The sequence below is a fragment of the Fringilla coelebs genome, assembly GCF_963513975.1.
Source record: "Fringilla coelebs genome assembly, chromosome: 10".
Lineage (NCBI taxonomy): Eukaryota > Metazoa > Chordata > Aves > Passeriformes > Fringillidae > Fringilla > Fringilla coelebs.
Window position 1 is genome coordinate 20,021,485 of NC_140036.1, and position 15,530 is coordinate 20,037,014.

General features: G+C 36.4%; 1 protein-coding gene across 1 annotated transcript in view; it reads right to left on the minus strand.

Moving 5' to 3' along the window:
* NAALADL2 (N-acetylated alpha-linked acidic dipeptidase like 2) overlaps nt 1-15,530 on the minus strand; it is a gene marked incomplete at its 5' end in the record, with an annotated part of 294,310 nt that overhangs the window by 84,061 nt on the left and 194,719 nt on the right. Inside the window, 2 exons of the mRNA XM_084212314.1 lie at nt 2,036-2,128; nt 9,616-9,759. Coding sequence (XP_084068440.1) covers nt 2,036-2,128; nt 9,616-9,759 — 237 coding nt within the window. The remainder of the gene's footprint in view (nt 1-2,035; nt 2,129-9,615; nt 9,760-15,530) is intronic.

Here is a 15,530-nt window from a genome sequence, read left to right on the forward strand (position 1 = left end):
CATGCTTGCAGAGGCAGCAGCTGTCCTTTCTCAGAATCACATGGCAAAAATGAAAAAAAGAGAAAAGACTGGAGATAGAGAAAAAAATACCCATCAGATACTCTTGAAGTTGATAAGACAGGATAGTGTCAAGGTTAGTGATGGGCTGGACTACAGGGATTTGTCATTGAAAAGAGTCTCTTTAGCCTGGCTTTTCTTGTTATACATCCCATCTTCAAGCATGTCCAATAGAGCTATAAAATCAGGGTTACGTTTTTTGGGTTTTAAAAAACTACCACATTTCACTCACTCCTAATGATTTTAACATCTTAGTTACACTTCAGATGCTCGTTCTTATTCCTCAGATCAAATGCTAGCTAAGGTCAGCATTACAGAGATATGCTTGTCTGTGTGTGTGTGTTTGGTGGTCTTTCAGCAAAAAGTAATAAATTCTACCCTTGGTGATGCTCTGCAGTCTTTCATTAAGCACTAAAGATAAATTTTGCCTTCTTTCTGCACTTCGGTGAACATAAAGGTGAATATTTCATGTGTATGAAACGAGCAAAACCCCATCAAAATGACAGAGAATCAATGCCATGAAAATATCAAGATTCAAAGCAGTTGAGGATGAACAACTGTAGTGTCAACCAGGAAGAGTAGAGCAAGAAAAAAAGGTTTAACATTGTGCACAAAATATTCCAGAGCATTAGACATTTCACTTGTGCCTACACTAGAAGACAGTTGTCATGGCTCTTGTTGAGCCAGACGTCCATGGGACAAACTGCTGCCATCTGGGTACTGCTACTGACTTCACTTTTTTGTATCTCCTTGGATATCTGAAGTTCAGCATATATTGGCAAACCTCCAAAAAGTAGTTTTGATTAAAAATGTAATAATAAGATGAAAGGTTCAGGTATAGAGGGGATAGACTTGTTAAACAGAAACTAAAGCACACTTTTATTTTTTTTCTCTTGCCTCTGTTTCACAATTCAGAAGACAGAATGTCTAAACATGGCAGTTTCTGCCTTTCCAGTTCCATGACAGCTATTTGCAAAACATTAATAATAGCAGACTGGTAACTTCAAATTCATGAAGGAAATTAAATCCTTCATAGAACTTAAATTCACTCTGCTAATTGTTTCCTCTTTTACTTTAAACAAACCAAAAGTCTGAAGAGAAGTATACAGTTCTGCATGCAGAAAAGTGAGCTGTTATTTCACCAACAGCAATAAAATTGTCTCCACCTCCTTCATTCCATTATTTAAAATATGAAATGACTGGCCCACCCCCTAAGGGAGTGTGAATAAACTTCCATCCTTTCTTCACAACCTAATATAAGAGTATCAAGGCAAACATGATGCTGTTTTGATGATCATCTGTACACTAGGAATTGTTTGCACTATTTAAGTAATCAGCAACAGCATTCACTTCATGTTGCAGAATGAATGCTGCTGCTGGTTCCCTTCAGCTTTTAGGTAAATCCACTAACAAAATAACCTCCAAATGATCTTATGATATCCTGATGATAACATTCTTTTAATCTCCAAATGATCTTATGGATATCCTGATGATAACATTATTTATGTACAGCATCAAAGGACAGAGGGAGGTTGTGCCTTATGTCCCAGTTGCGTTTAGAGTTCCATTGTTCAACCATCACACATAGAGAACAGTAATTATTATTCATAGAATTGCATAAAACTAGCTCAAGGCATGATTGAGACACAAAATAAGTCTGCAGCAAGTGTTAAAACCATATTAAGATTAAAACCATTAAACAGCTGCTTGTACAAACTACTGAAACTCTCTGTAGTCCATGTGCAACACCTGCTGCTCATGTAAAAATAAGCTTTTTGCAGCTACAATATCCCCTTCAGCTCATTCTCTGTTTAACCCTCGTATTCTGCCTTGTCACAAATCACAAAATGAGTACAAAAAAGTCTTTTTCTCTCCTCTGCATTAGTGAATGATCTGGCAAAACAGGATTCTGATCCCAGCTATGACTCCCACCCATCATGAAACAAATAATCAATACAAATGACAAAGGGATACCTACCAGGAAATACAGCTCCTTTTAGATATCCAATGACATTAGATATAGTCTTGTAAGTTGTGACAGACTGAATGTTCAGAGTGATTGTTTTTTTGCCTGTTAAAAGATGAAAAAAAAAAGAAAATGTTGAACTAACTTACCCAGCCAAGAAATGTATGGGCCGAAGACATAAATTCCACATACATTAAAAAAAAGAATTTAAAATGAGGCTAAAAAAACCCCATTAATAGGAACCACAGATTAAAACACAAAATATGACATTGTTTTCTTAGACCTATTTTAGCACCCTGATTCAAAGATGGAATCTCAAAAGAGATCTCTACTCCTTGAGTTAGAAGGTCATTGAATTCACTCAATAAATGCTGCCAGAATACAACAGGAAAAGAAAATTTATAAGAGTAGGATTGACATAACTCTGTGATAACAAAATTTGCCTTAAACTTCATAGGTTTTTCTCACCTAATTCTTCACCTAGGTCAATCTATCAGTAACATACACAAAATTATAGCTGGTTTATATGACATTTTCTTCTGGAGAAATGCCTCTATGTTAAATCAGATGGGAACAGTCAGACCTCCCCGCAGCTTTGCCAGCACAGCCTTTGGTGATGCTCTTGTGAACATATGCCAACAGAAGCCAGGGTTTTTGGCCTAGCTGGCATCAGATGAGGAAATGGTGCAAGTACAAAGGCAGAACTATTTCAAAAGCTGCTAAAATGTAAGGAACTTGCCAGTACTGCCATGCCATTTGAGACTGTAGTGCAGAAAAAGCCAGAGTAGAGCAAATATCCGAGTTTAAATAGATTAAAAGAAGGTGGGACACAGTAACCACAGGAGTTCCTGCAGTTTGTGACAGTGGAAACCAAACAACCAAACACCACGGGGATAAGTTACTGTATTTTAAAAATATTATTAATGCCATGTAAATGAATTGTTTGTTCAATAAATCCACAGATATTATTTTAGAATTTTAAAAAAAATCATTAAAAAATAGTCCAAAGGATTCCCAAAAGGTCTTTTAAAACAAGTGAAAACAGCTCAAGCCATCTATGTTGATTAAGCTGCTTAAATTTAACCTAAATTATGCAAGTTACTTCTTGCTGCTCTTTCTCACCTACAACCACTCTAGAGACAATTTACTCTTCTTAAAAAACCGATATTTTAAAGACAAAACTGATTTCCTTTCCTTTTCCTACAACACTTTAGATGTTTGTTCTTTCAGGCCTCTTCTCAGACAAAAGGAAGATAAATCCTTTTGAAGAAAACTGACTTCACTATTTTTCCTTAATCAACATCAGCTCTCCAGTCTCTAACTGACAATAAAGACACAGAAAATTAACTTCTGGCAATACCCATATTCTCAAATCAGATACTCCAGTTAATAGTCATGTAACACAGCAGTCAGCTTAGAGTGACTTGGGCTTAAAGGCTTAGAGCACCAGATGAAAAGGCTGAAACTGCTCTTTGGAGTATACAGCAGAAGCAAAATTTAATCCTTTCTAAACAGTTCTGACAACAAACCTCTTGTCCTAACGCTGTATTTTAAGGATCTTGACAACTCTTTTTTCTTTTTGTTTTTTTCCTATATTCCCTGGGAAGCTATGAGGAGACTTTACCTTAACATTATTCAGGATGCACTCTCTTTATGTAAGCTAAAAGCTACTTGTGGGATAGAAGAACACAAACATATTTACTATGATTTTTAAAAATTTATTTCTTTCCTGACCTGGAACTTTTAAATGACATCATACCAAATGACTACCTTCTCCTCTGACATTTACATAGTTATTTTTAGAATTCCATGGCTATTTTTCCTCTCATTTGATGGGTAATTTTACTACTTCAGATGTGAAAACCCTATTTGCAGCAGTCATGTTCAAAGATCATGAGTTAGGCTTGTTTCTTTTTTTTCTTTTAACTTCATCCCAAGCTCATGCATAGAGGAGTATATGCTTGAGTCTCATTTTTAAATATGTTGGTTAAATTCTTGAATCCTGATCATGCTAAACACCTATCATCAGACAGTTTTCTGAGCATTTGAGTATTGGATTTTAAAAAGCATCTTTAGGAATTCAGGTTTGAAAACTGAACTCATTTGACAAGATTTTTGCTAATCACTGAAAAAATTTCTCGACATGAACACTTAACTGAAGTTTAGAAAAATCAAGTATTAAATTAATTTAAGGATTTCAACAGAATAACTCCTGGATCATAAAACCCAAAGCTATTTCAGTAGACTGCTAAAATAAAGTACATTAAATAACTTCAAGCAATGCAGTAATGCAGTTTTTGAGACAATTCCTGTTGAAATCAACACCTGAATAAATGTGAACCTGTCTGAAATCACAACTGAATCAGAGATTTCAAACATCATGAAAGATCCGTGCTCACATGACTTAGAGGACACAAACTGAGCTGAAGAAATCAGCATAAAACTGCACTTGACAGATCATCATGTCAATATTAGTGCAAAACCTTATTTACTATGTATTTTATGTATTTTGTGTCAGTTTTTAAGTTGAAACACAGAACTTTAAGTGAAGAAATAAAATCATCACGCACATTTATGTAACAGCAGCACTTACAAAAACACTACATGCAACATGATATACATGGGAAAGAGAATAAATATAAAATAGTATATACTTAATAATGTATATAATCTCAGAAAAATATTGTGTGATGCTATAAAATTACATATGCAAAAATCAATACTGAATCTTTGCAATGTACAGTATTGTTGAGGTATAAAACTATTTGTACAGGAATATGTCAGAACTCCTAGCCAGATGTCCTTGTAATGAAAAACCTTCACTTTTTTTGTGCATAAGCAATACATCATCTAAATCTGATATCTCTAATATCTTTCCCTAATAGATTTCTATTTGATTAATCAGCTATGTTGCCTACTGACAACATATTCTTTTTGAACAAATATTCACAGATCCTGAGTCTCCAAGTCTAATCTTAGTATGAAGAGCTTAATGAAAAAACTCCTTGGTATTTGATCATCATCTTTTTTGACCTACAATGAGGAATCCAGAAATAAAACTCTTCAGATGAAGAGTTTTTTGAAATAAGAAATGCCCAGAATAAAGTCCTTTAAGGAGGCTCTAAACTAGGATGGCCTAATGTGATACAGAATAAATGTGTCACAGTCAACATCAAAGAGAATTGAAAATGCTTCAGATTGTAGAATTGAATTTCATAACCTCCAACTACTTTCATTCTTTACCTGCTTTATAGCAATCAAAAGCAAAGCATCACACAGGAAAACACTGGTGCAGAACAGAATTCTGAAAATATATCTTGATCATTTACAATTCTGGTAGAAAAACTCTCTAGGCTTCAGCTGGGAGTAGAGGGAAGAGATATAAAAAATGCTTCACACTGTTCATGCTTAATTCTTCTCATGAACTTCTGTTTAAAAAAAGAACAGAATTTAAAGTGATCATGAAAAGAAAATCTGAGAGTATTGGTATAAATGTCTGTAAGTTTTCATAGAGATCAGAGCTCACTATTTAACTTTTTCTTCTTTCAAATGCCAGTAAGAGACATCTGCAGAAGTTTGTTATATTTCTGTTATGTCCAATGACTCCAGATTTGGTAGATACAGTAACATGCCCTGCCACACAATCTGCTGGCATCTCTCTCTATTTGCTCCCTTGGATTCATGTTTAGCATAGTCCAAATACCCAGAAATTATGGCATTGTTTGCATATTGATATCACAGTGTGAGATGGCCCAGCCAGAGTTGATTAAATATGGGAGTCTTTATTTTCTCTGACAAGTAGCAAACTGCGAAGGAGAAACACATATAATATTATCACAAGGCTGTAGTTTAACAGGAAGAGATATTCACTTTATCACTCCATGCCCTTCCTCTGACTGAAAAGCAGACAGGCTTGATTTGCACTAGTGCAGCACTTGGCAGAGAATTTTATTTATCTTGGATGAGAGTCGTATAATATGGAAAATAACATTCTTCCAATTATTCCTTTTGTATAATTAATGATTCAAATTTCACATGATCAGAGTTGACTATAAACTCAGTATAATGAACATCTGACATGTGGAACTACATAAAATAGATGTTCAAAGTCTCATAAAAATTCATTGTGTTGCGCTGCAAACCTTTCCAGTACCAGTCAGTTCTGGTTATCTGTTCCACTCACCCATTTTGTCAGAGGAGGTAGATTTGTTTGCAGCCTACAACAGAGCTCTGCACTGCAGCCACTGTGATGATTCACTATTGATCAGTGACTGTATTTTGTAGACTAAAAAAAGGTTACAAAAGATCAAAAGATTCTACCTAGAAAAGCATTTTGATCTGAGTAATTTTACTGTCTGCAGCAGAATGCTGGGAGTCTTTGTATACCTGGCTCTATTATTCACACAGTGTTTGATATCATTCAAGTTACTTAAACTATTCATGCCTTGCCTTTATAATTTTAGAAGTTAAAGTATTAAAAAAATTACAGCTATTGCACAGGAAAAGGCATTAGCAGGTGGTAAGAAGTGGGATGTTTAAGTGAGATCACTTGCATTTACACTTCCTACCAACTGAGCTGTATTATTGCTCAGCCACACCAGGTCACACAAAGTGCCCATCCAGTCCTTACCTCCAAAAGTGACCAGCAGCACAGATGTGGAGAGGAATGGAAGAATAGGATGAGCCACAGAACAAGAGGATGCCCCAGACACCTGGAGATTGATCACTACTGAAATCCTGGATCTTTCTCACCTTCTCTCTTTTCAGACATTAATCACATTGAGTATGAGAACTGACACTTAAAACCAAAGGGAAAAATTACACACATAACACTGATGTGTTTCAATAGCAGGCGTCCAGGATTTCCATTCAAACCCAAGTATATGGTCATTAGTGTCAAAAAACACTTTGTAAATTAATTGCCAGTAGATAGATTTACATTAAATACTCAAGAGTTTAATTGAAAAAGGGTAATTTGTACATTACTGCAATCTCCCAAATAGTGGGAAACTTAACAGCAACAAAGGCAGTTCACTGTACGCAGCAAGACTTCCCTCATTTATGTTTATAGGAGTGCTTTATTTTTACAACAACCTTCACAATGTTCTAGCAAATATCCTAGGGAGATTTTGTAAAAAGAAAAAAGGAAGCTTTGAAAGTTTACAGTTTCTCTATAGAAGTTCATTCTGAAATTCCTTCTAATTGCCTATCTTTGGGAAAAAGTTCATGGGAGCACAGAATTTCAGATTAATGAGGATTAACAATAATGTACCATACCAAACAAAAAGCAAATCTAATTACTGACTTCATCTAACACCAAATTAACAGCTGACTTCAATTCCCACTATTTGCTTTGTAGGTCCTGAGCACTCAATCTGTGTGGGATGTTTGCCTCCATCCTCCCACTCCCTCTGTCACATTTTGTCTCTTGAAAACTGCAAGGCTAAGGGAAAAAAGCAGCAATGTGAGAAAACTATATATAAATGTTTAATCATTACTGATGAATCTGCTGTTCAGCTTTTTGAAACATAATGATGAGAGAATGATCATCATTTTGTCCTAACAAATTTCAAGCCAACCAATCATCTGAATTGCTCATTCACCTCTTTTGACAGATAAATGATGAGTCCCACGTCAGAAGTGAAATCTCTCCCTTAAACTTCTTCAAATGAACAGGACTGCAAATTCAACTTTTGCTCTTCTCTAATGCACTGCTGTCCTCAGCATTATCTCTTTAGCTAGTACTAGTATTAAATAGGTCTACACCATTTCTTATCATGAGACCGTGCTTTTATCTCTTCTATTAAGGCTGCTGCTGAACAACAGCACACTCTGTGCTCCACAACACCAACAGCTTCACCATTACTTCAAGGAAAAATATATCACAATACATTAGAGAATTATACAAGGCTTCTTCTCATAGTCCCTATTTTCTCAATAAATTAAGACTTTAAAAAAACATCCCCCATGGATTACTGTGGTTCAGGAGCTTTACATGAAATCACACACAGGCTGCTGTGTTTTACCCAGAGTAAACCAGACATGGACTGCTTCTCACTAGACTGCTGGCTTGGAATATTCTTTCTTTTCAGAAATTCTCCTCTCACAGAATTCCTGTCCTCTCAGGGAAATAAAACAGACATGCCACACCTGTCACAGAAAAAGTAGAATAAGCTGCCCTTTAGGGTGATTCTGTCCTGCAGCCTCCAGACAAAGCTTTTGGAGAAACAGACGTTGTGCAGCCTTTTATCTTTCTAAAATGAGTGTCATTTTCCAGCCCAAATTCAGGCTTTGCTCCAGGCACTTCAGCTGTTGGAAACTCCTTCAATACTAACAAGCTTCATGCACCCTGCCTGGAATGGTTAAGCCCTTGTTCCTTCCAAAATGGCCTTTTGTGGGGACAATAATTATTAAAATTAAAAGTTTATTCTTAAAAAATCTAGTCAGCCATGCATGGAGAACAATTGTCCTGCCTAACCACAACAGGCTAAGCCATGAAACATGAAGTTTTCTGCCTTCCTTTTTAGTATGTATAACTACAAATGTTAACACAAGTCATAAAATTAATCAACCTTTTTTATGACTTCTTGTATCATCCTCCTATTCCACAATAACTTTCCAAAAGCAATAAACAAGGGATACAGCACGTGATACTACATTGGTTGCCCTTAAAATTTGGTCTTTCCTGTTATCATCACTGTGTGTAGCACAGGATACAGTGGCTAAATTAATTTTTCTCCTCCTTTCCAAGACCACAGTTTCAAATCAATTCATTTAAATGGGTCTTGTAATGAAATAAACCATTTTTTTTCTGGTGAAAGATGGACAGGTGAAAAACAAAACTGAAGACTGTTTATTGAAGAAGTACTGCTTAAGCATGCACCTCACTAGAATGTTCTCTGCAAGGTGTTCTTCTGGTGAAACACTGTGCTGGAAGACTGTAGTCTTACTTTTTTTCCCTTTCCAATATCAGCAGTAAGTTTTTTCAAACAATAATCTGTTTGAGTTTGCTAATGGCATTATTTCTAGGGAGATACTATGAATGCATTCATCTGGCTATACTCAAGGTATTTTGCTCTTATCATGATGCCTGTTTTCCTGGTGAAAATTGGGAGAAAAAGCTGCCTGAGGGTTCAGGTAACAATACACTGTTTGTTCTATAGCATATACAAATTAAGGAAAACATTTAGAATTTAAGCGTTATTATTCCAGAAACAGAAAAAATCCCCACAGAATAATACAGTTACTGATGCCTTAAAGTTAAAATCACATTATTAGGAGTACAACAAGGCCTAACAAATCACACTACAGCACTAACCAACCTCCCTAAGGATGGCATCTACACAGGAGGAAGTTCTACGTCAATATTAAGAATTAGTGCTCAATGCCTTCTATTTTTTTTCTTTTTAAGCCACAACTTCCATCTATCAGATTTTAGGAGCATAATTTTTAGACTGTTCACAGCCTCTTCTAGAAAGCATCTAAGCAAAACACATCCATAATAAGCTAAACCTTAGTTGTGCAGTTGTAGAAAGTGGATTTGGAGTCTGAGAGGAACATCCCATAGGTGAAATGCATTTGAAAAGCGTTACCTGCAGCTGGCAGCTGGAGGGGTGTACACCTGTCTCTTTGGGCAGTGTCCTCAGGGAGGGAAACAAGTTTTCTGGCAAGCAGTGCAGAAATTGGTTGTACCAGCAGTGTTGTGAGGTTCAGTCGATTTTGCCTGTAGCTTCCATCTTAAATGACAGAAAGGAAAGAGCAATTTAGTAGATGAAAATCAGATTTTTCTCCTTCATGAACCAAACACAAAAATGCAAATCTCTACCACACAAGTTAAAACAACTGATTTAGATAAGCAGCTGTTGTTTTGTGCCTATAATACTGGAAAAAAAAAATTTAAAAGCTTCTTCAAGAACATGTACTACAAAATTACATGTACGTATTATGGTATCTGGGCAATAGTTCCACAAGAAAGAAACTGTTAAATGGGTCTGAGCAGATATTAGATTGTGAATTAAATACAACAAATTAAATTGGCATATAGTTAAAGGAACTGTTGAAAAATGGAAGTACTGGTCAGCAATAACTTTCAAATTCAAGCAAAAACTGAACAGCTGAAGGAGGTCTGGAATCAGAAGGTACTAAACAGACACATTGAGTAGAGAAAGGTGTGGATCAGAAAGCGTCAGAATACTTCATTTACAGCTGAAACATCTTAAGCAGACATAGCATAAACCTTTCCATATCAGCAGTTTCATGCAAAGTATTAAAATCTCCCTTTAAGTGAAAAAAAGTGAGTTTGCATACACCTGCCTGTCTAACACTTGATCATGGAAAGGTTTCTGATGAGATAATGAGATATTTTGGGAGACCAACTGACAAAACAGTGGGGAAAAATAAAAGCCTAACTTTGCACACTGAAATGCTCTGAAACACTTCAGGAAAAAACCAGCTGTTTTTCTCAGTTATTTGGGATGTATATGGGGATCATCTCTTCCCATGGAAAGCAGGATGGCAGATGAAAAGCCCACCCCAGAAAAGGAGGGGAGGTTGATGGCCTGGGCAGGACACAGCTCTAACACAACCTGCAGCAGCCTCACAACATCCCTGCCCCTGCTGAATCACATCCAAACCTTCAACCAGAGATTCAGAGCACAAAGCCTCCCCACGAGACCTCTGTGAAACAAACACTGTATTTCCTGTCCACACTGAGTTCTTTACTACCCAAAAGCATCCTTTAAATTCTGTAGGACTGCAGGCACAAGGGGAGGGAGCTATCAGCAATCAGCAGCATGTTTCAAATAAATTTCTATAAAACTACTACCTGGACTGTTGTTACTGAAACAGTATAAAGGAAAAAAAAAACAAAAACCTGAACACATCCTCCTTTTTTCCTTTTTTTTTTTCTTTTTTTTTTTTTTTGTTCCAGAAACTCATGAAACTTTTTATAGTACACCTTTAATCCTAATGTAAAAATTGACCAGATGCATCATTTAATTATGGAAAAACAAAAGGTGTTGTTCACCTTTAATACTCAATGGCAAGGTGATCAGTGTTCAGTTTGAAAGAATCAGACAAATTTTTAGGTAGAAAGGTAAAGCTGGTTCAGAATATAACTTTAAAAAAAGCCTTGTCTCACCAAAGTTGGTCTGGGTTCAAAATCTCTTAAAGATGTCACATCAGTAAAGTGACAGCAAAATCAGTTTGGTCAAGCTTTGAGAGTCTGTTACTGCACTCAAAAAGAATCCTAAAAAGCCCATCAGAGATGTGCAATTGTGACATTATTTTCTTTCCAGTGTTTGTCAATCTGCAGACTGTATTACAGGGGCAATGAAGCTCAAAACGTTTCAGATGAGAAAAATCTCTCCTTTCTCCAGTTACTCACAACTTGAGCTTCATACCTGAATAACCTGTGAAAGGTACACTTTCAAGAACAACTTACATGAGAAACCCCTCCATATTTAAAAATGAATCATTTCACAATAGAAGAGGGAGTTTGATGTACGGGACAAAAAATAATCTATAGAAAGGCAGATTCAAGTTATCTGGGCAGATTTATCTGGAAGAAAAACTTTCTAATAGGAGGAATTCATAAAGGCTTGCCTAGGCAGGTGATAACATCTCTTAAACTGAAATCTTTTTAGAGAAAAGTGTGAGCAAACATCTGTCAGGAATGATGCAGATATGGCTGATGCCCTTCCTGAGGGAAGGTGCTACAGTGGATGACCTCCTGAAATCTTTGCCAGATCTAAATACTATACAATTCTCTAGTAACTAAACTTGACAAACTAACAACAGAAAAAAACCCCATCATTTAATCCATATTAAAAATACTTGAAAAAGAAAAAAAAATAATTCCTTTCCCTCTTCCAGGCATTTATTAATTGCCACTTGTTAAGGAGGCCGAGGAAAGCAATGTGCATCATGACCAGATTTCAAAAGTGAACCATCCAAGACCAATCTCTCCAGTGCACATTTAAAAACCTGGAGATTTCCAGGGCTGTTATTTAAAGACTAATCATTCAGGTTTAAAATACTCATGGGCTTGGTGCTGTAGTGAGAGTGAAACAGAGCAGTGCAACTTCAGAAAGAAATGAACACACTGAAAGAACTTGGGGATTCTTGCTGGCACTTTCTCTGCTGGATGCCAAACCCTTCAGCATCTGTGGGAACAACAAATGCTTGAAGGATAATTTAAATTTGACATTTTGCTTCTAATGAAATTTAGTTTTATAACATGAAACTCTTCCAAGAAGCAGAATTCCTTCTTCTCTGCAAGTCTAACAATGTAACAGAGCCAGGCCTGGAACCACTATTAATTTCAGAAAGTCCTTGGAGAACTTACTGTAAAGTGAGGAGGAAAATACACTAATCAACTATTAAGTTAATTTTAGGAGCACAAAAAAGAGGCAATCTTTAGAAAGTTTCTGCACAGAAAGCAAGGCCTGAATTTCTACTTCTGCAGTGACTGTGGTTTATGTTTTCTTTTTCAATGCAAGCACAAACCTTGAGCATCAGTTTCCACACTGCTCAGCCTGGGACACACTCCCCCAGCCCAGCATTTCACAGGGCTCCATCACTTAACTTACTGGTACTGACAGCATGTGCTGGGATTTCTGAATTTAATAGGAACACCTGTCCACCATACCCTACTCAGTTCTGAGCAAAAGTACAATTGGATCATCATGTCAGTGACTTTTTGAAGACGGAAAAATCAGAGTTAGTCACAATGCCATACTTCTCTAGCCCAAAAATGTTGCTTCACCCACAGCTTCCTCAGTATTATGTGAATAGTCTTTTATTGCATTTCTCTATGTTTTTTTCTGTTCTATGAATCAACTTTCTATTCATTTTTGTTTAAATTCCAGATTCAAAGAAAGATTGGAAAGAACACTGTATTTCATCAATATGTGTTTATTCAAGGCACCTTCTGCCAGGATCAGATAAAACAAAAAGCTAACAACTAAAACTGTCTAAAAAGCTTACTGAAAGAATTCATCAAAAGAATTTCTTCTATGACCTAAAACACTGTTTTAATGATGCTGCCCCCAAAAATACAGAGAGCAAAAAGTCGTCTGAGTAAACACCACGCAGTAATTGTACGTACCCACGTCTTTGACTTTCTGCTGCATTAATAATACAGCAGTATTAGTTTTGAAATATCTGAAGTGAATGGCTCATTAATTTTTCACCTTAAGCTTAATAGAAATTTGACAAACAGTTTTATGCTGAAAATAGACACTCCAAGCAGGACTTCACAGCTCGTGATGGGAATAAATTAGAGCATAAAAGACAGAATAGTGTGCATTTGGTCAAATAAAATGGTTTTGTCACTCAATTCCTGAAATGAACAGGAATGCATTCCTGTGAAAGAGGCATTCTTACATTCATTCATTCCCAGTGCTCATTCTGCACTGTCCTTTGTCAGCACTTGATCTTGTATTAAGCACAACAAACCCAAAGATGTATAACTGACGTGTCATAGACATTTCTGTTATCTGTGCTTTGAACTTGTATGCAGCTTCCCTCCACCTTTGTTGGTAACATTCAACAGCTGTTAGCTCCTACTGGTTGTCCTACAATCAGTCAGTCACAATGATATGTTTCTATTTCTCTCAAAAATCAGGATATCTGTGCTTTTCCTGGCTTTTATCTAACCAAAGACAGAAGCTCCAAGGAGCTGTGCAGCACCTACAACAGGAAAGCTCTGGGTACTACTCACACCACCACTTCTCATCACCACAATTTTGCTAAGCAGCAGCTACTTGATTAAATCTTCATATACAGCAGCTTGCAGTGCTGTCCCCATGTCCATTTTTAAGACAGACTCTTCTAACTCAAAAAAGCAGCCTTCAATTAAGCCAACATCCCATTTAACCTCTGCTAGACCCACCTCACAAAGTCACTAACATATTTTTTGCCTTCCTAAATTTTATCTTTGAAAAAAGAAACTCATTCTTGCTGAAAGTGGATACAGTCAGAATATTGACCCAGAAAAACTGGTGCTGTTCTGCGAGCAGTTAAAAGCTATGAACAGGAAATTCTGGGAAAGCATTCCCCAACTGCTCACCAAAGTCACATAAAGGTTTTTCTGCATATTAAGTCAAAAAGAGACCTCTTCCTCTAACAAAAATAGTGCTGAACAGTCCAAGGTGTTTAAAATGGAAGTAAGAATGGATTTTATTAATGCCAAGGAGAAGACCATATCTCCACATAACTCCAGACTTTCAAATATCAGCAAGGAAAAGCAAAAAAAACCCAAAAAACTGGCAGAGAAAAAAGTTACTCAAGAGGAGCAAACTCTGGAGCAGGTGCCTACAGAGCAGAACTGGTAACAAGCAGTTTCCTGCTATGTCTTTATTCACTTCTCTATGAATTATCCACTAGAATTGCAACTGGAACATATGCCAGTTTTGAACTGCTTTGCTTCACTAGCCACTGGCAGAAATATGGAGGAAGAGAAAAACATTTGCTTCTCTTCTGTAAAAAAAAAAAAAAAAAAAAAAGGAAAAACTTTGAAATTCTGCAACCAGGGATTTTAACAACAGCCAGAAGATTTCAAAGCAGCTGTAGAGGCAATGGAGCACGAGATGATGAATCACAACAGCATTGTGTGGCAGCTTGCATTTCAGGATGCACGGCCACAAATGGACAGGGGATGCTCAGAACTATGTGGTGATTGGAGATATGGGTGAGGAGGATGGCTGGGACTGTGAAAGGTTTATGAACATTTACAGAAAACACAGAACTGAAAGGCAGTGAGCATCACCTCGAAGAGAAACAAGCTACTGAGAATGCTCAGAAAGGATCTAAAAAAACATTTTTCCATTTGGCCTTAGCAATGCTGATAGTTAAAAAAAGAATTCTTTAAAAACACCTTTTAAAAAAAATCACATTCTCATGACTTTGGGAGTTAACAAAGGTTTAAAAGGAAACTTGAAGATAGCATACTATGAAGATAGCATACCCCCTGTGATAAACTCCCCAAATAATAATAATAATACATCACTGATGCATAGAGAAAACCAGAACCCTACAGAAACAATGGTTTGCTTTACAGAGTATATTCACTATATCCTGTTTACATAACATTTTGTCAACAGAGTGGATGCAAATCTATGTATTACTCAAGACTGTCTCTTTAAACAGATTTCTGCTGTCCTTAAAAATAAACCTGAATTTTCTATAGCTAATACAGAACTTGCTGTCATCTTTTTCCCTCTCTCACAAGGAAATGTGCTTAACCACCATGAAAGACAAAAAAAACATCACTCCCCTCTCTCTCACTGCAAATCACTCTTGTCTTAATGCCTACTTAATGTGCTTTAAAAATACTGTCACTCTTGTTTCTTTTTAAGATACACAGAATAAAAAGCAACGCATGTATTGTGTAAAAGCAAAACTGCTTTGACACACTGATGCAAAACCATCTCACTAATTTCCCTGCTCCTTTCTGAGAATATTTAATAAAATAGCAAGAATAAAAAGAAAATCAAACAACTTTTCC